Raw genomic sequence first — 26,413 nt, forward strand, 5'->3', positions numbered from 1 at the left:
GTGTTGTGAGCAGGCAGCCAAAAACCTCTGGCTACCTCCCCTCTGTGTGGCATCTCCCTCCTACAGTTTCGTAAACCCCGGGGTTATCCTCCACTCCTTTCCTCCTCTTTGGTTTGGAGTCCTGTCTCCCTAAGTCAATCCCGGCCATTCCCTACAAAGGCTACAGGGCCTTTGTGCCCACACTCATGACCATTCCTGCCACGCAGAACTAGAATCACCCATATGCCCCTGTATCACACCTGAGGACTTGGGGGTGCTGTAAGTAGAATCTCTAGAGGCTGTATGTAACTTGAAAACCAAGACTGGTTATACAATCTTGGCCCAGAGACACAGTGGCCCATGCCCTTGGGGTCACTATTCCAAGGACCAAACTCTTCCCCAATCTTCTTCCCAGACATCCAAGCTGATTCTCCTTCAAGTGTTTTCCATGGGGAGCTGAGGGCTGAATCCTTCTGTAGATGCATCCTGTTGAGTTTTGGAGCCTCAACTTGGAGGGAAAAAAATAACCTCTTTATTTTCACTAACCTCTGGCTGAAATTTAGCTTTTCTCTCATGATGAATGAAGGCAACAAAGCTCAGCAGGATTAGCAGGGCCTGTGCTTTGTTCTCAGACAGAAGCCACAGGTGTTTTTGAATCACAATACAGTTGTTGCAGACACCTGGAAATATGCTTTAATCTCACTACTTACAAATTATGGGAATTGTTGCTATTCAGTGCGTTATTAAACGTGTTAACTTAGAAGCATACATTCTACATCTCACACATTTATATTTCTATTTAAAAGATTTTAATAGCTTTGTAGAAACAATCAGATTCCTTTGTAATCTTATATATTTCATTTTATGTATTGAAAACATTCTGGGACCGGGTCTAAGGCATAGAAAAGGTTAAGAATTCCGACTTTTGGGGCTCCTGGGTGGCGCAGTCGGTTAAGTGTTGGACTTAAAAGCTCAGGTCATGATCTCACGGTTCCTGGGCTCCAGCCCTGCAACAGGCTCTATGTTGACTGCTCAGAGCCTGGAGCCCACCGCAGCTTCTGTGTCTCCCCCTCTCTCTCTGCCCCTTCCCCGCTCATGGTCTCTCTCTCCTTCAAAAATAACATTAAAAAAAACAAAAAACAAACAAACAAAAAAACCCGACTTTTGATCCTGCCACCTAGCGTCCGGAGCCGTGCATTAAATCTGTAAACAGTAAATTGAGAAGTGTTCTGTGAGTTGAAATGGCTTCTTGTATGTGAAGTACTTAAAATAGAGCCTGGCGTAAGGGTGACCAGCTATTGTTACTTCTATGATGGTGGACACTTCCCCGCCTGTGCTAATAAATGTTCGGGTATACATGCGGCCCGGATGGGCAGTGCCCTATGGGAGCCGGGGGCGGGGTGGGGGATGGGGGAGTCCAGGATGATGTCAGGCCCAGCTACCAATGCTGGAAGAATTAAAATTGGGAAAGAATGGAAATTCCGGACCAGGTCAGAGAAATCTTCCTCACCCAACAACCCACGCCAGGAGATGCTCGGGTAACCCAACAGAGCCTCGCTAAGGCCCCAGGGAGACTACCGCGAAGGGCGGGCGCCTGCCCCAGCTAGATAGCAGGGGAAGTGCCAGCCGCTCTCACATTCCTGACTCCACAAGGGCTTCACCAGGGCCTTGTTGGAGGACCTGGCCCCAGAAACCGAGTGGCGTCCAACAAATGTTGGACCCCCCCAAGAAGGGCACCCCCAAGAAGTATGGCATCGGCTGCGTCCCAGGCCGGGGTCACCGCCAGCACCCCGCGTCCCGCCGGTTTCCCGTATACTCTAATCCATATCCCGGTGTAACCGTGGGAGACAGCAAACAGGAGCTCTAACGCAGGGCCTAGCGTCTCCTACAATCCTGGGTCGGCTCTCCCACCATCCTCGTTCCCCAAACCCGGAAGTGGCCTATCTCTCCCTGCCTCCCCCAGCCCCACCCGCGCTCTGCTGGGCAACGACTGGGGTTCTGCCCCTGGCCCCCAGACTCTCCGCCCAGTCACCTGCCGTGAGCTCCCGCAGTAGCGACAGCAGTTGCAGCAGCAGCAGCAGCAGCAGGAGCATTGTCCGCGGCGGCGTCCAGACGTGCGCGCTCCCGACGACCCTCGAGCCGGTGTCCGCCAGCCTTGCGCGCGTCCCTAGGGCGTCGATTACCCCGGAGTCGGTCGTCAGCTGTGGGGTCGGTGGTCTGGCGCCAACCCGGGAGAGCGAGAGAGCTCAGCTTTGGGAAGGCAGCGCACCAGCGACCTCAGCCCGCCTCGCTCAGCTGGAGTTCCAGCCCGGCCTCTTCAGCCTCGGGCTCCGGCTCCCAAGGCCATTGTCACAGCTTCCCCCACTCCCCCGCGTTGTCCCCCACAGCTCCTCGACGGTCCTTTTTATATATACATAGGAAAACCAATCGTGTTGGTAATTGGCCAGTGAGGATCACCTGGTTTCAAGGGTGTTTAAAGGTCAGAGGACTTCTGCCACTCCTGCTACACCTTGTGCCCATAGTAACCTGAAAGTGGAACTGGGGGTGCAGCACCTGCAGCATCAGGAGGATGTGTCCAGACGTGCAGAGAAGCATGGCTCTGATCACTTCCAACTGGAGGACAGCAGTACAGCATCAGCAACAGCCTGGACATGAGGGTACTCTGGCTGGAAGTTCTGGAGAGGGGAGGGGCAGGGAGTCTGGCCTCCTCAGGTTCTTGCCTGCCCTGTTCTGCAATCCCACATCCCTCCCTCTTCTTTCTTCTCTTTCTCTTCCTCCACTTTCCACCCTGGGCTCTATAGAGAGGTTCCTACAGGCCTGCGTGTGTCACTGGGCAGGTATATCTCAGCTCCTCCTTGGGTACAGTCTCCACTGTCGCTCACTTCTAGTAGCTGAGTCTGGTGTCTGGAGACTCCTACCAGGTCATGTCTCCATGTACCCTGTATCTTGGGTCAGCTCTTTCCTGTCTAGTAGTCATCCAAGCATGGTATCTTGAGGGAAGGAGCCAAGAGCTCAGGCTTTAAAATGGTTTCTTCTACATCTTGGTGAGTGTGTGCATATATGCATGGTCACCTATGCTGATGGAGAACTGGAGTGGAGCAGAAGAAATGAAGTTAAGGTGAGGCAGAGACTGGAGGGGCTACCCTGGAGCTTTACTCCCCACTCCCATAAACTGGAAAATGGGGGGCTGGATTAGGAGAAACCACTTCCAGAGCCAGACTATTTTCTGAGTTCCTGACCCCTATTAAGGCTGTGGCCCACATGCCAGGTTAAAGGAGGAGTGAGGAGTTAGAGCTGGCTGCTCAAATAACCAACATCATTCATTACAGCTTCAGTATAGTTGGAAACAAACCCAAAGTACATCTGTGGAGGCTGGCTGCATATGTAATGACACATTATGGATGTAAGTACAGTATTATTTGTCATGAAACAATGAGAATGCTCTATGTATGGACATGGAAAGATCTCCATCAATTGTAAGAATGAGTGTCTGTTATGTTACTTCTTCTGGGCAAAAATAAGAATTCCTATTTATTTTCTTATATATGCATAAGGGAATTATATAAAATATTTGGACAAGAAATTAAAGCCAACATACAAAGAAGACTTATACCATATTCACAGATCAGAAGCTTCACTAGCTGTCAGTTCTCCTCAAGTATTCCTTTAAAAATATGTCCTCTAATTTTATTTTTTTACTCTTTTAAATTTGAGTATAATCAGACAATGCTTTTTAGTTTCAGAGGTACAACATAGTGATTCGACAAGTTTATATATTATGCTATATTCCCCACAAGTCCCCACACATTGCTATTACAATATCACTGAATTTATTCCTTATGCTGTGCCTTTTATTCCTGCAACTCATTCATTTTATAACTAGAAGTCTGTATCTCCCTCTCCCCTTCACCCATTTTGTTCAACCTCCTACCCTCCGTCCCTCTGGCAACCATCAGTTTGTTTATGTATTTATAGGTTTGATTCTACTTTTTATCTGTTTATTCATCTTTATTTTTTAATTCTTTTTTTTTTTTGGAAAGAGAGAACAAGTGCACGAGTTAGGAAGAAGGGCAGAGGGAGAGAGAGAGAGAGAGAATCTTAAGCTCAGCCCAGAGCCCAATGCCAGGCTTGATCCCACAACCCTGGGATCATGACCTGAGACAAAATCAAGAGTCAGATGCTCAACCAACTGAGGCATTCAGCTGCCCCCTATTCATTTTTTTCAGATTCCACTTATGAGTGAAATCCTATGGTATGTGTTTCTCAGTCTAACTTATTTCACTTAGCATAACACCCTTTAGGTCTATTCATGTTGTCTCAAATAGTTAATTCTCCTGTTTTATTTTATGGATTCAATTCAATATCAATCAAAACCACAGCAGGACGTATGTATGTATGTATGTATTATTTTTATTTTATTTATTTTTTATTTCAAGTTTTAATTTAAATTCCAGTTAGTTAACATATAATGTAGTATTAGATTCAGACATAGAATTCAGTGATTCATCACTTACATACAACACCTGTTGCTCATCACAAGCATCCTCCTTAATACCTATCACTCCTTTAGGGGCATTTAATCCATTCACAATGTTATGCAACCTCTATTTAGTTCTAAACAATTTCACCGGAAATGTTCCAAAACATTTCCATCACCTGAAAAGGAAACCCTGTACCCAGTTGCAACTGTTAAACAGTTGCTCCTACTTTCTGCCTCCCCTTGACACTGGTGACCAGTGTATTGTGTTTTTTTCCTGTGACGGCTTTAACAGAGGACCACAATTTGGGTGTCTTAAAACATGAGGAATTTATCCTCTCACAGTCCTGAAGTCCAGAAGTCTGAAATCAAAGTGTTGGCAGAGCCATGATCCTTCCAAAGGCTCTAGGGGAGAATCTTACCTTGCCTCTACCAGCTTCCTTGGTTTATGGCAGCCTCATTCCAATCTTTGCTTTACCTCTGTCTTCATGTGGCTACCTTCCCTCTGTGTCTCTTCTCTTTTTATAAAGATACCATTACTGAATTAGGGCCCACTCTAGTTCAGTACATCAGCAAAGACCCAATCTCCAAATAAAGTTACATTCACAGGCACTGGAGCTTAGGGCTTCAGCATACCTATTTGGGAACACTATTCAACCCATTCTACCACCAATATGAATTCTGTCTGTGGATTTACCTATTTGGGGTATGAGATTTCTGCACCCTACAGGCTAATTATGAAGTTATCACTCATCCTGGAATGAAAAGCCACTGTACTTTGAACTCCTAGTTTGCTCCAATGGACTTTGTTTTTATAACAGCTCCTCTCACCTTCCCCTTTTTCTCTGTAAAAGAGCAGCTCTCTCCTTTGTTCTCCAGACTTGCCTATGGTTTTGCCATAGCTTGCTTGTCCTAAATTGTTACTCTTTGCTATTCCCCAATAACCCATTTTTTGCTGATAAAATAACTGACAGTTTTATCTTTAAGGATAACAGCTCTTTACTAAGCCAAGTCGCATTCCTGTTCCATCCCCTCATTCTACTCTCCTCCCACACAATGGCATTTGTCTGCTTTGACATGTATCATTAAATTCATTTGTATCTTTGATAAGTCTGTGTTGCAGTTTATATTTTTATTTTATTTTATTTTATTTTAAATGTTTATTTATTTGAATATATTTTTATTTTATTTTATTTTAAATGTTTATTTATTTGAAAGAGAGAGAGAGAGAGAGAGAGAGAGAGAGAGAGAGAGAGAGAAAGGAGAATCCCAAGCAAGCTCCACACTATACAGAGCCTAACTCAGGACTCTACCCCACCAACCATGAGATCATGATCTGAGCTGAAATCGAGTCTGATGCTTAACTGAGCCCCCCCAGGTGCCCCATGTTTTTATTTTAAATTTACACAACTAGTATTATTCTCTGGAACAGGTTCTTTTTTAGTTTTTCTCTTATAATCTGTACATGTCCATTTTGCCATGAGGACAGTGGGAACAGAGAGTTACAAAATTGAGTTATAATTGCAAGGGGGTCCCAAAATGGAGCTGGGAGGTCATTGGAAACACAGAGCTTATGCACATCCACACCCTGATGGAAACTGAACTCTCACACTTGGGCCTTAACCACTTAACCATATCCTGGAACATTTCTATGTATTAGATAGCTTAAACTTTGTCAGCATCAATCATAATTCTTTCAAAAACAGTTTATATAACCTTGCAGTTTTGGCCTTTATAACCCCTAATTTCTTCCCCAAATTGGAACATGCATTCAATTCCTCTTGAATCTGTGTCTCCTGGAATTGCAACTCCTAAAACCCCCAAAAAAGTGCATTGTTAGTTCTTATAGCCTCAATCTGAAATTTGTTAACAATAGATACCTACATGGTATTCCACTGTGGTTCTCCCTGCATCATCTCCCCTCACACATGGCCTCCTCACTTTTCTCATCTTTGATAAGCATAGATGAGTGCCCCACTTTTGTTTTAATTTCCATTTTTCCTCATGACACTTGATTTTGAGAAATCTTTCATATATCTGTTGGCCTTTTAAGTTTCTCCTTGTGTGAATTGCCTCTTCATAGTCTTTATTTTTCCATAGTACTTCCTGTTCATTTTTCCTCAAGTTGTATAATATATTCTGGCCATTGGCAGTTGTTTTAAATATCTTTTTCTCATCTGTCCTCTTCTGTGTGTATACAGTGACTGTCATTAAGGAGGAAACTTGAGTTTTGATGTCATCAAAGCTAACAATTTTCTTCTTATGTTTTTGCTTTAGGGATTCAAAAATATCATCTATTTTATTATTAATTTTTTAATAAAACTTTACTTTGAAATAACTGTAGATTCATTTCTTGTGCTTTTAATTTTAGCTATTCTGACAGGTGTGTGGTGATATCTCATAGTAGTTTTGATTTACATTTCTCTGATGTTGAGTGATGTTGAGCATCTTTTCATGTATCTGTTGGCCATCTGTAATGCCTTCTTTGGAAAAATGTCTATTCAAGTCCTATACTCAGTTTTTATTTAAAAAATTTTTTAATTATTTTTTTTCTTTTTCAAATTTTTGTTTATATTCTAGTTAGTTAACATATAGTGTAATATTGATTTTAGGACTAGAGTTTAGTGATTCATCACTTACATGTAGCACCCAGTAGTCATCAAAGTGCCCTCCTTAATACCCATCGCCTATCTAGACCATCCCCCATCCACCTCCCTTCATCAACCCTCAGTTTTTTCTCTATCGTTAAAAGTCTCATGGTTTGTTTCCCTCTCTCTTGTTTTTCCTTTCCATATGGTTTGTCTGTTTTGTATTTTAAATTCCACATAGAGTGAAATCATATGGTATTTGTCTTTCTCTGACTGACTTATTTTGCTTAGCATAATACACTCTAGTTCCATCCATGTTGTTGCAAATGTCAATATTTGATTCTTTTTGATGGCTGAGTAATATTCCATTGTATATATACTACATCTTCTCTATCCATTCATTGGTTGATGGACATTTGGACTCTTTTCAGCAATAGCTTGGCTATTGTTGATAATTCTGCTATAAACATTGGGGTCCATGTAACCCATTGAATCTGTATTTTCGTATACTTTGGGTAAATATGTAGTAGTTCCTATGCAGTCCTTTTCTCCATAACTTATTTATTTTATAACTAGAAGTTTGTACCTCTTACTCCCTTCACCTATTTCACCTGTTGCCACCTCCCCTCTGGCAATCACCAGTTTGTTCTCTGTATTTGCACCCAGCTGCATGGTATGCTCATCTCTGCACTGTCTTAAGAGAGAGAGAGATAGGTTGCCCTGGTGCTCAGTTTTTGTGTTTGGGTCCCTCTTTTACAGTAGTTTTGCCTGTACCCTAGTGATACCATGTCCTTTATAATTAATACATTTTATTATAGTTCAATTAATAAAATTATAATGTTATTGTTAATAAATAATAGGACATATGTTTGACTGACCACTGTGTCAGAAGGAATAAAGTAGATATATGCATATGAACATAGAGAGATGCCTGAAACAATACTGAGTTACTAAGTCAGGAACTGACCCAGTTAGGGGTTTTCATGGAATCATAGATATGATTGATGAACTCATTGGCCATTGGTGATTGAACTCAGTCCCTGGCCCCCTCACCTCCGTGGAGGTTGGGGGGGGGGAGGGGGGGTGGAGGTGGGAGGCGGGTGGGAGGGAGTAGGGGTTGGGGAAGGAAGGAAGGAGGAGGCTGAAAGTTCCAATCCTCTAACCTTGGGTTGGTCTTTCTAGCCATCAGCCCCCATCCTGAAGGGTCTCCACCCCTGAGTCATCTCATTAGCATACGAAAGACACTCCTATTGCTGAAGAAATTCCAAGAGCTTTAGGAATTCCTTCTAGGAATCCCCTGTACCTTCTATGGTACATTTCAGGAAGGGCATGTTGGGCAACCCCAAGGAGCAACCTTGCAGGCAGAGTCTATATCCATCTGAGGGGCCAGCCTCACAGGTGCTGAATGTTTATTTCTCACTGATCTGGGTGCTGACATCAGAGGAACCATTTCAGGTAGGAGGAAGCAACACCTCTCAGAGAACCCTCCCCCTCTGTTAGGCCTGTGTAAGCCTCAGACAGATGCTGCAGGAGCCCCACCCTCCAGAATAGAGAGGGTGAAGTGGTTTTGTCCCCATTGTGAGAACTGGAGTCATTTAGTGGAATAGAAACTGAAAGTGACCCTCTCTATCTTCCCTTCTGCTGAGGCCCCGCCGCCGTCACCTTTACCCAGAAATCACACAGCTCTGAGCAGGAAAGGCACTTGAGAAGAATACTCTGCAAAATCTCTCTGTCCTTCCCAGCATCACTTCCTTTCTTCTCTTAAGACTCTTTCTAGGACTCTTTCTAGAACCCAACACAACTTCTTTCCCCCCTTTTGGAGCATCCTGGGCTGGAACCAGTTTTCATCTATCCTGGAGGTAACTGCCTCTGCCTGAGAGCTAGATCCTTTCCCAGGGAGGGGTAACATGCCAGGAGGGCCACTGACATCTGCCTAATCATGGTCGCCATCTGCTTTCTGGAGCAGGTAAATGAAAGGGCTCTTACAATCCAACTTGAATAATAACCTGCTAGTGTAAAGACATGAAAAGTGGAAACTGGCACCAGGGCAGGAGAGCTGGGGGACTGGCTTACTCATTTAGTGAATATTCACAGCAGGACCCCTCTCTGGCATTCTTCAGGAACCAAACTTAGCACCCGAATTCTTTGCTCCAAACCCATTCAAAGCCCTCAGTGTGTAGGCACTGTGCCTCTGTGTTCACGGCAGAGGGGATGTTCTTATGGAAAAAAGGCTTTGAAAAGGACAGCATGATTTTCTATTCATATTCTCTTAGAGTCTAAGCAGGATGCAAGACAATGGCAATTTCTGGGGTTGCCTGGAATTTGGAGTCTATCTGGAACACCAGCTGGACCTTCTGTGGAATAGGGACTAGGTTTCAGGGACAAGGTGTCTAACAGGCCTTAGACAACGTATAGGAATGCACGTGTGTATCTTTATTGGAAAAATTGTCCCTATTGTTGTACACCAACTCCATCTTTTTTTAAAGTCTATTTATTTTGAGAGAGACAGAGACAGCATGAGTGGGAAAGGGACAGAGAGAGGGAGACAGAGAATCCCAAGCAGACTCTGCCCTGTCTGCACAGAGCCTATTGTGGGGCTCAAACCCATGAAACTGTGAGATCATGACCTGAGCTGAAACCAAGTTGGACACTTAATGGACTGAGCCACCCAGGTGCCCCAACCAACTCCATCCTTTACAGATGATGTTATTAAGGTGGACTCTTGAAATACTCCCTCCCCAGACTGGGTCCTTTTGTGCTTCATACCCATTGATGTGGATGTTGGTATACTTTTCTAGAATAAATCAATATGATACATCCTCACCCTTTCCCTATGATAATAATAAAATGTGGGAAAATGTGGGGCTTATTCCACATTGGGTTCAAGCTCACAAAAGTCCTTGATGTCTCCAATTTCTAGTCTGATCCACAGCTCGTCCCCGCTTCATGGCTCAAGATAATTGGACATGGCACAAACCATATAGGATCTTGCATGGAAAATCCACTAATGAGTGTTTTTCATTCTGCTTTTTAGGTTACAAAATCTTTTTGGTGCATTATAATAAGAATTTAAAAAAATACCCAGTGGAAAAATATAGTAGTGGAAGGTAGATAAATTGTTGGCAAAATCATTTTTCAGGTATATACATGTGTTTCTGTGCATCTGAATTGAGTTTTACCAGTTTTGTTGAAAGATAATTGACATACATTACTGTATGAGTTAAGGCATACAGCATGATGATGTGATTTACATATTTTGTGAAATGATTACTACAATAGGTTCAGCTAACATCAATCATCTCATAAAAATACAATGGAAAGAAAAGAAAAAAAAGAGAAAAAATTCTCCTTGTGATGAGAACTCTTAGGATCTATTCCCTTAACAACTTTCCTATAAATCAAACAGTGGTATTACATATAGTCATTAGACTGTACACTACATCCCTAGTGCTTACTTATAACTATAACTGAAATCTTGTACCTTTTGACTGTGTCCTCCAACAGCCCCCCCTTCTCACGCTGTGCCTCCACCTCTCCACAAGTCTGTTATCTTTCTTTATGAATTTATTTTATTTTATTTTTAGATTCTACACACAGATTATACAATATCTGTCTCTTTGATTTATTTTACTTAGCATGATGCTTTCAAGGTACATCTATGTTGTCACGAATGGTAGGATTTCCTCATTCTATGGTTGAATAATATATTTAAATTTTTAAATGTTTGTTTATTTTTGAGAGAGAGAGAGAGAGAGAGAGAGAGAGAGAGAGAGAGAGAGAGAAATCAGCAGGGGAGGGGCAGAGAGAGAAGGAGACACAGAATCAGAAGCAGGCTCCAGGTTCTGAGCTGTCAGCACAGAGCCCGATGTGGGGCCTAACCAATGAACCACAAGATCATGACCTGAGCCAAAGTAGGGCACTCAACCAACTGAACAACCCAGGCACCCTTAATATATTTTAATTTTTGACAAACTATCAAACATTTTGCAGGGCCTTGTAGTTTCCAGTCTAAATGCCTTTGCAGTGAGTTGGGTGTGGATCTGACACCCTCAGTTAGGATACCAGATCTGATAAATCCTCAGCTGCACCTGGCACTCCTAACTTCCCTGCTCTTCCTATTTCTCCAGGTCAATCCACTGTCTGACATGACATAGCCCGCCCTGTCCCTTCACACCCCATTATCTACATCCTTCACTCCTGCTGTGTGGTACAATATGGGCTGGAGCATTTTATCTAAGATAGGTGCCATAAACATTGAAAACGCTGTGGGAGGAGGGAAGTTGCTGGAGGTGGACTCTATAGTCAGGGGCACCCTGGAGACAGAGTCCAGTACCCCAGTGAGCTGTAACTGGGGACTCCAGCAATGTCATGTCCTCCTTCATCAAAGCACTGCGGGTAACTGGGCATAAGAAGAGGCAACAGCCCCCACTGGGATGGTGAGGACCACCTGATTCCCACTTGCTACTCTTCCTCCTACATTCCAAGTGTGGTGCTGTGGGACATGCCTGGAACAGGGACTGCCACCCAAAAGTCCGGAGAACTATCTGGAGGAGATGCATTTTAGCTAGTATGAACTTTTCATCATCAGTATATCTGAACAGTTCAGCATGAATCTCATAAAGCTAGCCCAGATCATTCAGAGTCTGGGAAAGAGGTTCTACATCATCTGGACCAAGCTGGACAGGGACCTCAGCACAAGTGCCTTCTGGGAGGAATGGCTCCTGCAGAATATCCAGGAGAATATCCAGAAAAATCTCCTGAAGGAAGAGGTGTGTGAACCCATCATATTCCTTGTCTCCAGCATCGATCCCTTATTGCATAACTTCCCAGTTCCTAGAGACACCTTGCACATCAGGTACCATGGTCCCCTAGAGAACTTGCCTTACACCCATGAGAAGGTCATTAATTACGAAGTGATCTCTTTGTAGGTGAAAATAGCATCAAAGTTTTTCCAGGACACCCTTGGCTTTCAGAATGCAGATGATCTGGGGGAGTGTCTGAAGGCCTACCATTTGCTTTTTGTGTGGATGATGAATGTCTCCAGCAGGTGGCCCAGCATATGGGGAAAACCCATGGAGGAATACAAGACCATTATGAAGTCTCAAGATCTGCACACTGTTCACCCCAGGGAGAACATTATTGGCATTATATTGGATGAATTGTAATACAGCCTCTTATATTAGCCAAATTCCACTCTTAGATGACACTATTATCAACTACACAAGACAGTAGAAATATAGACAGTTCCTTGGAATAGTCACCAAGGACACCAAGACCATCCTGAAGAAAATCCTGCAAGACTTCATCATCTGAAGAGCTGATGTCTCAACAGTCTCCTTTTGAAGCAACCTCAGGACATCTGGGGTCTTCTCCTCACCTTGTATACTTTATAAATTCTCAGTCAAGCTCAATATGTCCACTTTCATTGGTTCTAAATTCTTTGAGGCAAGAGAGATGAGTAGCTCATTTTGAACCAACCTCAGTAAACTCCATAATACTTCCTGTCATTTATTAAATTAGCTGGGACCCAAAGGTGGAAGAAAACATTTGCACAGTGTGACATACAATCTCATTCTGATATCACCTTATCACTTTACATTAACATCTTTTCTCCAAGACCGCTTGGTTTCCCCTGTTCCTTTACTTCTTACCTCTAACTCCCTGGACTCACAGAGGTGTGCCTGGAGGCAAGGATGTTCTCCTTGGGGAAATATGATGAGAGGTGTGCTTAGATGTTCTCTGAAAAGTATGTAGTGGTTCCAGGATTCCAAGGCCAGTCTGACATCTTGTGAAGTTTTGCCCTTATACCTATTTGCCCATATAATTCATATCCAAAAAAAAGGAAATGGGGGATGGACTCAAGAGGCACTATTACTGGGATTGGAAAGTTGTTGAATGGAAAAGCAAACCTGACTACTGTATGTAACAAACACTGACCCCACTCTCTGAGAGGTCATGCTCTTCACATACACTTCATGGTGGGCCTGTTATAGGATGTACTACCTGTTAAATTGTTTGCTATAGAGAAATGTTTGTCCACTTAAAGTTACCTGTTATGTTGTGTTATTTGTCAAGGTTACCCCCAATGTTTGTCAAAGGAAACTTAATTTGATCATCAGCTTTGAGGAAACTAACCCACTGTCTATGACTTTACTGTTTATATAGTTAACCCAATCTATATAGAGACTATAGAAATCCTCCTAAATGGAAACCATTCCAGATCATACATCTAGGTTTTTTATCACTGCTAGGCACATGCATAATGAAAATTGATTTGTAACTTATTTTGTCAGATAAAATCTGAAATCTCACTCTCCACCACCAGAAGTATCATAACCTGGTTCTCATAACTGGGAATTACTCAGTCCTAATAAGAGAAACCCTCCTTCCTGCATCATTCCCATTCAAACCCATCACTTTACTGTATTTACCTGGGAAGATTTCACCCAGTGTGGAGCGCAATCTGAATTTGGTAGATGTATCTGAACTGGACCAATGTGTAAAATTTTGGGCCAACTTAAGGCTTTGGCTCACAAAGGAGAGTTTATCAGAGGTTATCATAAATATTCACTGGGATGGAGAGTGAAGCTAATATTGAATGGAAGTAAACTGAAAGATGCCTAGGGGAGTGGTTAAGAATCCTAAGGTTAAATCCCAGCTCCAGCATGCCCTGGCATGTGAGCGTGGGCAAGTCAGTTGACAGTCCACTGTCGTAGTTTTCCAATAGTTAAAATGGTGATAATACTACATCTTAAGAAGTCTATCCAGATCCAGATAATATAAGAATTTAATGAGTTAAAGAACATATAGCACTTAGAATAGTGTCAGACATGTACTTCAGTAAATGTTTGGTATTATCATTATCATTCCTTCTCTTCATGGCTAAGAAGGGACAAAATAAAGTCACACTGAAAGAAAGGGCCACCAAAAGGTGAGGGTCCTACTGGAATTGTCCATCCAGTGGCATGAGAAGAGTCTGGTGGGAGAGACCTGCATTTAACATAGAAGCCTGAGAGCATAATTGTGTCTCATTCTTTTTCCAACTCAGCTGTTCAGTTTCCATTTTGGAAATCAAGGAAACAAAAACAGTCCCACACTCTTTCTGCATCCTGAGATCACCAGACAATGAGGGAAGAGGAAGAGAATTGAGACTGGCAGTCAAAGGGTTTTAGAGGTCAGAATTGCCCTAAGTACAGAGGTCTTAGAGTAAACTGAACCCTAACTAACCTCTTCTGGGTGATCATGATAAGGGAGGGTAAAGAAGAGCCCACACCCACTGGAGCCTCCCAGTGCTCAGACAAGAAGAAAGCCAGGTCACGCTGAACACCAGGAAGCCTGACCACTGGGTAGGTCTACTGGGGGGTTTGAGACCAAATAGTTTACCACATAGGAAGTGAAAAATAGAAATGCACTGAAGACAAATGAGGACAGATCATCAAATGAGACAAACCAGGAGACAAAGTGATCAGAACCTGTGATAAAGAGCTTACTCCTCCCTGCTTGGAATCCCAGCAGGTGTTCCCAAATAGGATTGGAAAATACAATCTTGACATTCCCTTAGGTTAGTGGAGGCACCTTTAAGATGGCCTCCAACATTATCTCCTATTTTCATGGCTTTATTTAATCCCATTCCCTGGAGTTAATAATGGAATAGGGCTGCAATAATGGAATGTTCAAGAATTCCAAAGTTTTGTTAAGAAAAGTCTGCAGCTTTTGTGTTATAAATATTCTCTCTTACAGGATCACTCTTGTTCTCTTGTGTTCTCTATCTGTCTCTGTCTCTCTGTCTCTCTCTGCCTAGTAACCATAGGAAGTTAGAACTAAACTGCTGGAGAGGAATTAAAGAATTAGAAGCCTCATGGAGGAGATCGTATTTAGCCTGCATTAATTGCCAGCCATGTAAGTGCATCATTTTGGGAACAAATTCTCCAGCTCCAGACAAAGCTTCAGAAGATGCAGCCCAGCTGATAGCTTGACTACCACCTCACAAGAGACCCTTATCCAGAACCACACAATTAAAACTGCTGATGCTGAGAAACTATAAGATAATAAACACTTGTTTTAAGCCACTAAGTTTCAGGGTAATTTGTTCCACAGTAACAGAAAGCAGATAATACAATCAAGAGGCTTCTTACAGAACTGGCAGTTGTGAATGACCCCTTCTGTCTGTGACAGTCACTCCTGCATGGACACAGCATTGAAGGAGTTGTCCTGCCCAATCACAGCCCTTCCCTCCTTGGTCTCTGGACATGTCTTTCCCTGCTTTCTACTCAAGGACCAGCCTCTGCCAAATATTCAGAGGTCCTTTAATCCAGCCTCAGGTCACTCAGGTCATCCAGTTTGAGGCTCTATGTTTACGAAGAAAAGGCTGGAAAATGAGGAAGAAACAAAACAGAGTGATATTCAGGAGTGAGAGGGGGAGTAAATGACTGAAGATGTTTTCACTTTCCTGAGGAAGAAGAGGCTAGGGTTCCCTGAGAGGCACTTCAATGACCCCACCAGACTTTGTTTTTTTTTTGTTTGTTTTTTTTTTATTTATTTTTTATTTTTTTATTTTTTAATATATGAAATTTACTGTCAAATTGGTTTCCATACAACACCCAGTGCTGATCCCAAAAGGTGCCCTCCTCAATACCCATCACCCACCCTGCCCTCCCTACCACCCCCCATCAACCCTCAGTTTGTTCTCAGTTTTTAACAGTCTCTTATGCTTTGGCTCTCTCCCACTCTAACCTCTTTTTTTTTTTTTTTTCCTTCCGCTCCCCCATGGGTTTCTGTTACGTTTCTCAGGATCCACATAAGAGTGAAACCATATGGTATCTGTCTTTCTCTGTATGGCTTATTTCACTTAGCATCACACTCTCCAGTTCCATCCGCGTTGCTACAAAAGGCCATATTTCATTTTTTCTCATTGCCACGTAGTATTCCATTGTGTATATAAACCACAATTTCTTTATCCATTCATCAGTTGATGGACATTTAGGCTCTTTCCATAATTTGGCTATTGTTGAGAGTGCTGCTATAAACATTGGGGTACAAGTGCCCCTATGCATCAGTACTCCTGTATCCCTTGGGTAAATTCCTAGCAGTGCTATTGCTGGGTCATAGGGTAGGTCTATTTTTAATTTTCTGAGGAACCTCCACACTGCTTTCCAGAGCGGCTGCACCAATTTGCATTCCCACCAACAGTGCAAGAGGGTTCCTGTTTCTCCACATCCTCTCCAGCATCTATAGTCTCCTGATTTGTTCATTTTGGCCACTCTGACTGGCGTGAGGTGATATCTGAGTGTGGTTTTGATTTGTATTTCCCTGATAAGGAGTGACGTTGAACATCTTTTCATGTGCCTGTTGGCCATCCGGATGTCTTCTTTAGAGAAGTGTCTATTCATGTTTTCTGCCCATTTCTTCACTGGGTTATTTGTTTTTCGGGTGTGGAGTTTGGTGAGCTCTTTATAGATTTTGGATACTAGCCCTTTGTCCGATATGTCATTTGCAAATATCTTTTCCCATTCCGTTGGTTGCCTTTTAGTTTTGTTGGTTGTTTCCTTTGCTGTGCAGAAGCTTTTTATCTTCATAAGGTCCCAGTAATTCACTTTTGCTTTTAATTCCCTTGCCTTTGGGGATGTGTCGAGTAAGAGATTGCTGCGGCTGAGGTCAGAGAGGTCTTTTCCTGCTTTCTCCTCTAAGGTTTTGATGGTTTCCTGTCTCACATTCAGGTCCTTTATCCATTTTGAGTTTATTTTTGTGAATGGCATGAGAAAGTGGTCTAGTTTCAACCTTCTGCATGTTGCTGTCCAGTTCTCCCAGCACCATTTGTTAAAGAGACTGTCTTTTTTTCCATTGGATGTTCTTTCCTGCTTTGTCAAAGATGAGTTGGCCATACGTTTGTGGGTCTAGTTCTGGGGTTTCTATTCTATTCCATTGGTCTATGTGTCTGTTTTTATGCCAATACCATGCTGTCTTGATGATGACAGCTTTGTAGTAGAGGCTAAAGTCTGGGATTGTGATGCCTCCTGCTTTGGTCTTCTTCTTCAAAATTACTTTGGCTATTCGGACCCCACCAGACTTTGATATCTCTGTCATGGCCCCTGGATTCCAGTGGGAAAATTCTATCATGGGCTCTGGAATTCACACCTGCCTTCCAAAAGTACCAGAGTGTGTGGAAGTTGGAGATGAACTATAATGTATCTTTGTGCAGCTCAGGAATCCATGTTTCTATCCTTGCCTACAGTGGTAATATAATGTATGTTGAAATACTTTAGTTCATTTTAAAAAATCAGAATAACAAAATTAGGCAGTGGTGAGCTACCACAAAACTGGAGATTATAAAATTCAATGTAAAATCCTCTCACCCTTATCTAAGCCCTATAACCCATGAGTAACTATTTTAATTATTTGTGACTCTGCCTTTATCTATCTTAATATTGTTCACTTACTAATTAAGGACAAAGAACTTAGCTTATTTTGAGTTTCCACACTCAAAATCTCTGCGAGTTTGTATGTGGTTTTAGGTCTTCTTTAGTTTATATTGGAGTTTTAAGTAATTTAATGCACATTGTATTTCCTGTACAATCCTGGCGATATGTCTTGCCCTCTCACTCTTATGTAGTATCAATCAATAATCCCATGATCCTTACAGAATTTCTTCTCTCTACTTGTCAACATGTCTGCCACACCTAACACTTGTATTGCCAACAATGATGGCACTTATATCATTTTATTACTCAAAATACATTTTCTTTGATTATTTTAAAGGTTTGTTATAAAACTGGCAAGCACTAAACAGTTTTAAGAATTTAATAATGTGGTTGTGGTTTTGGTTTATGCTTCTTATCTCAGTGATTATGATCATGACCTTGATATCCACCAAGACCCAGGTAAAGTGACTAGACTACACAGAGGGAGAAATAAACCTATGTCACTAAATTGGTGTAGCTGAAGGGAGGAGATAATTAAAAGTAACCTGGGAGAAAAGTAATAAGGGGATAAAGAAGTGGCATAGTATAATTTTATCATAATAATATACTATACCTTTCCCTTATCACTCAGATACCTCTTCTTAATCATGACATTAATCCAGAAAATCCTTTCTCTTTGAAGGTGGCCTATGCAGCACCTCTAATTCTTATTCTCACGTGGACTAGTTGCCCTCCCAGCCTGGAGTGCAGGCTTCACTCACATCCATCTATTTCCTTGGTGGTGTTGGTGCTTCTTGAATGTCCTATCCATTTACATTGAGTCCATTCTCAAACAAATTGGGGGAAAAGTTCTCTGGGTGGTAAACTACTGAGTTTTGGAATTCCAGTTAATGCCTTTATTTTGTAATCACTTTCAATAGATAGTTTAACTGAGTATAAGATTCTGGATACAGCGTCATTATCTCTTAGAACTCTGAAGATATATCTCCTTCAAGCATGACATGTTTCCAGTAAAAAAACCCAATGCCAATTCCATTCTCTTTCCTTGCATAGTAACCTGTTTGTCTCCATAGAAACTTATAGGAACTCTTCAATGCTAAGGTTCAGAAGTGTCACCAGGAACTAGTGACCTGGAGCACTTCCACTCATCACTCAGCTTTCAGAAGGCTCCTTAAATGGCAGCTGGTATGAAAAGACATGGAAGAAACTGAAATGCATATTACCACATGAGAGAAACCAATCTGGAAAGACTATACATTGCATAATTCCAACTATGTAACATTCTGAAAAAGGCAAAAAGTTTGGCTACTTAAAAGACACAACTTCACCTCCTTTGAGTGCCATTGTCAAATTTAAACATACAGTGAAAAATCCCATGAAGTTACAGATAAGAAAATGAAGTCTAAGAAGGAATTTAAATGAGTCAGGAAGTTTTTATGTTTGTAGTATCATCCATTGGAGACTAAGAAATTCAGGCTGTCTGTTTGCAAGATTGGTGTCCTGGCTTGTGGAGTGGAAATGTTTCCTATCCTAAGGTCTGGTTGGAACTTCCTTTGAGACCATCCTATTTGCCTTCATTTCATAAACCACATCCGACTGTTATCCTTAGCACCTGCATTTTAGGGAAGGTGGTGGCAGTGGAAATGTTTTCTGTCCTCAGTATTCTCAGAGGCCCATGGGAAGAAGCAGACAATAGAAATGTAGGCCAGGGGTGCCTGGAAGGCTCAGTCGGTTAGGCATCCAACTTCAGCTCAGGCCTTTATCTCATGGTCTGTGAGTTTGAGTCCCGCATTGGGCTCTGTGACAGCTCCAAGCCTGGAGCCTGCTTCGGATTCTGTGTCTCCCTCTCTTTGCCCCTCCCCCACTCACGCCTCTGTGTATCTCTCTCAAAAGTACATAAATATTAAAAAAATATTAAAAAAAAGAAATGTAGGCCAAACATTTAGAATGAGATTACCCAAAGCAAACTCTGTTGTGCAGGGGAGGAATGTATGTCTCTTGTAAACACTGTTCCAGGACTAATAGAAGGTGCAGTGTAGGGAATATGGTCACTGGTACTGTAGTGGTGTATGGTGACAGAAGGTAGCTACACTTGTGGTGAGTACAGCGTTAGATATAGAGTTGAAGACTCATTATGTTGTACACCTAAAACTAATGTAACATGGTGTGTCAACTATACTGCAATTAAATGAAAAATGTATCCCAAGACTTTATATTAAAGGGCAAAATGAGGGAAAGCCTGGATATGGATGACATGTGGAAGTTCAGATGAAGTCTATATTCTTCTCTGCTCTCCACAGTGGTCAATCCACCAATTGATGCAAAAACTAGAGGCCTCCTGGCTACCCCAACAGTGTCTGCCTCTTACTTTCCTCTAGCTTCAGATGCTGGCTCAGCTCTACCACTGACCAGGGCAGTTACAACATCACCCCAGACCTCATTTCCTCATGCATAAAATAAGGAATTGGAATATTAAGCTATTCGAAGATCCCTCCTACACCAGTGAATTTTGGTTTTGTGACTCCTGGAAGCACAAAGAAGACAGTTTCCCTACCTAGGTATAGACTCTACACCAGCTGACAGCAGATTGGACTCAGTCAAGGGCTTCAGCTGCCCTTAGGAACCTGAGACTGAGTGGGGAGGGGCAGAAAGAGAGGGAGAGAAAGAATCCCAAGCAGGCCCTGCACTGACACATGGGGCTTGGTCTTACAACTGTGAGATCATGACCTGAGCCAAAGCCAAGAGTCAGACACTTAACTGACTGAGCCACCTAGGCACTCTTACATGACAATTTGATTAGGAAACTTTCCTAAACTCCAAAAAATATTCCAGAATCCATTGCTAAGACAATAGATGCCTAACAAAGATTCTTCAACTCTCTGGTCAAAGATTCTCTTGACAATAAAACAGCCTCTGATTATCTTTTAGCTGAGCAAGAGCTATATGTACTGTGACCAATGCCACCTGGTGCATCTGAATTAACACTTCTGGGGAAGCTTAGACACAACTACATAAGATCATTGAACAAGCCTCTCCTTCAGTGGGGTCTTTCTTTGACTTATTTGATTTTGATTGTTTTGGTCTTTGGAACCATGGCTTCAAAGTGTACTCTAACCATTGAAAATTATCCTGATTAAAAAATAATAATATGCCCGGTATATTGTACTCTCTCAAAAGTTTTAAATGTGTGAGATGCTAGCCATTAAGTAAATAAGATGAAGAGGATGGGGGGTGCCTGGGTGGCTCAGTCAGTTAAGCATCCGACTTTGGCTCAGGTCATGATCTCACCATTCATGATTTCAAGCCCCATATCAGGCTCCATGCTGACAGCTCAGAGGCTGGAGTCTGCTTTGGATTCTGTGTCTCCCTCTCTCTCTGCCCCTCCCCTACTTGCACTCTGTCTCTGTCTCTCTCTCTCTCTCTCAGAAATAAATAAACATTAAAAAATTTTTGAAAAGATGAAGAGGATGGGTGATTAAAAAATTGTGAACCTGAAGTCATCACCTGTGAGTATGATAGAGATTAAGCAAAAACATGATGACATGTGAATACCACACAAAGGATCAATAAAAGCAATGAGAGCTACCAAACAGTAGCTGAAAGTGGCTCCAATGCCTTACGTTTTGATGGCATCTATGAGTTAAGCTGGGAGTCCGATCTTGTGAAAAAGAAGGGCCACAGGGCTATGGGGCCACAGGGTCACAGGAAGCCATGTAAGGTAAGGCCTCAACTCAGTAAACCAAGTCTTAATACCTAACCTAACTACAGTTTCACTCTCCCAGGAATGTCTCCTTTAGCCAGCATGCATAAGAGTTTCCTGGTCATCACAGGGCAATTAACTGATAGCCCTATCCCTTCCCCCTAGGAGAGCAATCCTAACTAACAGTGGATTTTTTTTGCTAATGATTTCTTTCTTTTTCTCTTTCTCTCTTCCTTTAAAAACATTTTCTTTCCTACAGTTTAAGGGAGCTCCTTTCTATTTTCTAGATAAGATGCTGCTGCCTAACTCATGAATCATTCAATAAAGCCAATCAGCTCTTTAGAATTTATTCAGTTGAATTTTGAATTTTGTTTTTAAACAGATAATATGCATTGTCTCCAAGGTGAAAGGTATTCAGACATGAGATGAGGGGTGTCTGATGGCAGAAGCTCTTGGGGAAATCCCTTATCCACTGACACCCCTGACATTCACATGATCCTTCTGCAGGTCACAGAGATAAAATTTGTTCTCCAACCACCTTTTGGAAATGTCCCAAATAGTTAAATTCTCTAAATGACTCACAGTCATCCACTAGCCATCCTGCCCCTCAGACTTTCAAATTCACAGCACCCAAAAGCAAGTATCCAGGCTTTCCCACACTTAGACCCACAAATCTATAATTATATTTTTAGACCTGTATTCAATCCAAAGTGATTTTTGCTTACCAGCTCCTGAAAGAAAAGAGACTCCTTGTGTCAGAGTTGAGTACTTAATGTGTCCACTGGCAGTGCAGGAAATGCTGAGTTTTCTTGAAGTGCTTCTTGCCACTCACAGCAGGAACACTCTTGTACACAGACTGTCCTTGCACTGGAACAGGTCCTGGTGTTGATGTGGTCACTGCAGATTAAAGAGCTGACTGTCCCCCAAAAGGTTTAAACTGTGTGTGAGAAACTGGCATGACTGAAATAATCTCTGACTTCTGCTCCACCCTCACAGGAATCTGGTCAACACTGAAGAAACAGACACATTGAAGAGCCCTGCATTTTGAAGAACAGAAAGTGAAATCAAAGTTCTGTGGGCTCCTTTTCTGAGAAGCACAGCCATTGCCAGGAAGTGAAACTGAAAGTCATGTTAGCCACATATTTTGTGTTTTTGGCATAATGGGTGAGAGAAGACACAGGACCTCAGGCAGAAGACCTCGCAGTGACCCTGGTGAGGCCACCCTAACTAGGCCACAGTCTCTACACCAGGAAGAATCTGAATCCAGAATCAGAGAATATGGCCTGAATCTTGAGAAAATGACATGTATGGCCCCCTTGTTTAGCTTGGACAACCCAAACTCTATGGGCAGTGAAGTCTAATAAAGAGTATATCTAGAAGATAGTGGAGGAGTAGGGAGACTAAGCTTGTCTCATCCCTTGAACACAGGTAGATAGTTATCAAATCATTCTAAACACCCAAGAAATCAATCAAAAGTCTGAAAGAATAAAAACTTCAAATCTGTAAGTAGAAAAGTGATAATCTGCTGGATGGTAGGAGGTGCAGAGAGTTGACTTGGGGGAGACAGAGTTGAGGGTATGGCAGCGGGGAGGCAGCCTGCTTATGGACGCTACCACAAAGTATTATAGGCAGTGGAGTGCAAAATCTGAACTTTTACAAGTCTGCTACCATGGGGGATGTGCATGGCTTAATGGTGTTCTGGTGGCAAAGTGGGGTGGAATCCCAGGAGTGACACATGGTCTGAGGATCCCCTGGGTTGCAAAAAGGACAGGTGATGCCAACATGCTACTGTTTCCAGGAATAGGAGTGGGGTCTGGATGAGGACAGCAGGCAGGGGTGCTGGCTTTCTGCTCTGTTTTGATATAAACTCTGAACTCATGCATGATTGCACAACTAGTTTCCTTGCAAGAGTTGGCAAAAGGGTGCGAGATCCTCCTCCAGAGGAACAGAGCTGGTCTGTGCCACAGGAGTCCCAAAATTTGGAGTTTATAAACTCAGTTGTGTGCCTGAGATAAACAATGAACAAAACAAAACAAAACAAAAACAAACAAACCCAAAACAAGCAACAAACAAAACAAACAAAACAAAACAAAAAAACAAAAAAACCCACAATAACTCTGACACAGGCAGGGTGAACAGGGTTTTGATAGAAACAGGGGGCACAAGAAGGGTGATTGCTCTTCTGTGATGATTCCCTGAAGAATGGAGGGTATGAACTTTCAGGTCTGGCCTGGAGAGAGGGGCTCTGCCATATCATCCTACCCATTAGTGCTGAAGACTTCCAGAGTCACTTACACCAAGCCCTGCCCCCTGAGTCCAGGAGGCTCATTTCCACAGAAACAAGTCAGCCTGAGAATCAACATAGCAGGTTGTACACACAAAAGACCAGCACAAACTTCCTCGCACCAAGTCTACAGATCAAAGTGCTACGAAGCTTCAGCTCTAGGGGAGATAGGATACAGTTTCCTGTTTACATCTATTCTTTATTTTATTATTATTTTTTCATTTATATTCTTATTTTTTCAATTCTTTTTAAAATTTATTATTATTATTATTACATATCTTATACATATTATTTATTTTTATTTTTGTTTATTTTCATTTTATTTTATTTTATTATTTTATTTGTGGATCTAGATTCTTTTAACTAGCAGACCAAAACACACCTGAGCCCTAGTTTTTTTGTGTGTGTGATTGTGTTTTTTCTTTTTTCTCTCTTCTTTTCATTTCTGCACAAAATGATGAGATGGAGAAATTAACCCCAAAAGAAAGAACAGGAAATAGAACTCATGGCCAGGGACTTAATCAGTACAGATATAAGTAAGATTTTTGAATTTGAATTGAAAACAACGATTATAAGGATACTATCTAGGCTTGAAAAAAGCATAAAAGATAGAGAATACCTTTCTGCAGAGAGAAAAGAACTAAAATTTAGTGAGGCCATAATTTAAAAATGCTGTAACCATGATGCAAATCTCAATGATTCCATGACAGTGAGGAGAAACTTAGTGATATAGAAATGAAATTATGGAAAATAATGAAGTCAAAAACAAGAGGGAAACAAAGGTCATGGTTCATAAAGGCAGACTTAGGGACTTCAGCAACTTTTAAAAATGTAATATCATTTGTATCATAGGAGTCCCAAAAGATGAATAGAGAGAAAAAGGAGCAGAAGGTTTATTCCAATAAATTATACCTGAAAACTTCCCTACTGGGGAAGGACACAGCCATCAAAATCCGAAAAGCACAGAGAACTCCCATTAGATTCAGCAAAAACTAACCATGGCCAAGGCATTTCATAGTCAAATTCACAAAATACACAGACAAGAAAAGAATCCTGAATGCAGCAAGGGGAAAAAAGTCTTTAAATACAAGGGAAAACAGATCAGGTTCACAACAGATCTGTCCACAGAAATCTGGCAGACCATAAAGGAGGGCAGGATATATCCAATGTGCTGAATGGAAAAAATATGCAGCCAAGATTTCTGTCATTCAGAATAGATGGACAGATAAAGAGTTTTCCATACAAACAAAAACTAAAGGAGATCGTGACAACTAAACGAGCCCTGTAAGAAATTTTAAAGGGGGACTCTTTGAGTGGAGGAAAAAAAAAACAGCAAAGACTAGAACATCAGAACATACAGAACATCACCAACATACAACTCTACAGGTAACACAGTGGAACTACATTATCTTTCAATAATCACTCTGAATGTAAATGGACTAAATGCTCCACTCAAAAGACATAGGGCATCAGAATGGATAAAAAACAAAATCCATCTATATGCTGCCTACAAGAGACTATTTTAGACCTAAAGACACCTGCAGATTGAAAGTGAGGGGATGGTGGAGTCTGGGTGGCTCAGTTGGTTAAGCATCCAACTTTGGCTCAAGTCATGATCTCATGGTTCTTGAGTTTGAGACCCACATTGGGCTCTCTGCTGTCAGCTCGGAGCCTGCTTGGGATTCTCTGTTCCCCTCTCCATCTGTCTCTGACCCAGCCCTCTCTCTCTCTCTCTCTCTCTCTCTCCTCTCTCAAAAATAAGTAAACATTTAAAAAAAGAGAGAGGAGAGACACCTGGGTGGCTCAATCACTTGAGTGTCTCACTTTGGCTCAGGTCGTGATCTCATGGTTCGTGGGTTAGAGCCCTGTGTCAGGCTCTGTGGTGATAGCTCAGAGCCTGGAGGCAGCTTCAGATTCTTTGGCTCCCTCTCTCTCTGCCTCTCCCTTGCTCATCTGTCTCTATCACTCTCAAAAATAAATGAACATTTAAAAATTAAAAATAAATAAATAAGTGAGGGGATGGAGAAACATGTATCATGCTAATGGACATCAAAAGAAAGCTGGAGTGGCCATACTTATATGAGGCAAACTAAAATTTAAAACAAACAGTGCAGCAAGAAATGAAGAAGGGCATTATATCATGATTAAAGGGTCTATCCATCAAGAAGATCTACTAAGTGTGGGGAGCCTCAGTGGCTCAGTCTGTTAAGCATCTGACTCTTGATTTTGTCTCAGGTCATGAACTCAAAGTTTGTGGGATCAAGCTCTGCATTGACAGTGCAGGGCCTACTTGGATTCTCTGTCTCTCTCTCTCTGTCCTCCCCCTGATTGTGCTCTCTCTTTCAAAATAAATAAAAATAAAAAGGATTTAACAATTGTAAATATATATGTCCCCACTTGGAGTACCAAAATATATAAATAAATTAATAAAAAATGAAGAAACTCCTTGACAATAATAGAATAATAGTAGGGGGCTTTAACACCCCACTTACAGCAATGGACTGATCGTCTAAGCAGAAATTTAACAAAGAAATAATGGCTTTCAATCACACACTGAACTGGATGGACTTAACAGATATATTCAGAACATTTTATGCTAAAGCAGCAGAATACACATTTTTTCTGAGTGTACATGCAACATTCTCCAGAATAGATCACATACTGGGTCATAAATCAGTCCTAAAAATGTACAAAAAGATCAATATCATACCATGAATATTTTCAAATTACAACACTATGAAACTTGAAGTCAACCACAAGAAAAAAAATTGGAAAGTCCTCAAATACATGGGGATTAAAGATCATCCTACTAAAGAATAGATAGGATAATGGGAAACTCAAGAATAAATTTAAAAAATACATGGAAGCAAATTAAGATGAAAACACGACAGTCTAAACATTTGGGATGAGGCAAAGGCGGTCCTGAGAGAGAAGTATATTATAATTCAGGCCTACCTCGAGAAGCAA

At 41.8% G+C, this 26,413-nt stretch overlaps 2 protein-coding genes across 5 annotated transcripts in view; one reads left to right on the plus strand and one right to left on the minus strand.

The window, feature by feature from the left end:
• LOC122216000 (H-2 class I histocompatibility antigen, Q10 alpha chain-like) overlaps positions 1-22,163 on the minus strand; it is a 33,606-nt gene extending 11,443 nt beyond the window's left edge. The window contains exons 1-2 of one of the 4 annotated variants that reach the window (XM_042932192.1): positions 21,888-21,988; positions 2,012-2,146 (exon numbers count right to left, since the gene is read on the minus strand). In XM_042932192.1, the coding sequence (XP_042788126.1) occupies positions 2,012-2,072 (61 nt within the window). In that variant the 5' untranslated portion in view covers positions 2,073-2,146; positions 21,888-21,988. Of the gene's footprint in view, positions 1-2,011; positions 2,924-21,887 lie in introns of those variants that run through there. The other 3 variants (XM_042932181.1, XM_042932174.1, XM_042932186.1) reach the window with 3 other exon arrangements.
• IRGM (immunity related GTPase M) lies at positions 11,190-15,568 on the plus strand. The gene is given in 8 exon segments (XM_042932204.1): positions 11,190-11,383; positions 11,385-11,449; positions 11,452-11,490; positions 11,493-11,572; positions 11,574-12,063; positions 12,066-12,106; positions 12,108-12,176; positions 12,178-15,568. Coding segments are annotated over 8 exon segments (1,158 nt in total). The 3' UTR covers positions 12,358-15,568.
• Positions 22,164-26,413: the final 4,250 nt, after the last annotated feature.

This window comes from Panthera leo, chromosome A1, assembly GCF_018350215.1.
Source record: "Panthera leo isolate Ple1 chromosome A1, P.leo_Ple1_pat1.1, whole genome shotgun sequence".
In the NCBI taxonomy this organism is placed as follows: Eukaryota; Metazoa; Chordata; class Mammalia; order Carnivora; family Felidae; genus Panthera; species Panthera leo.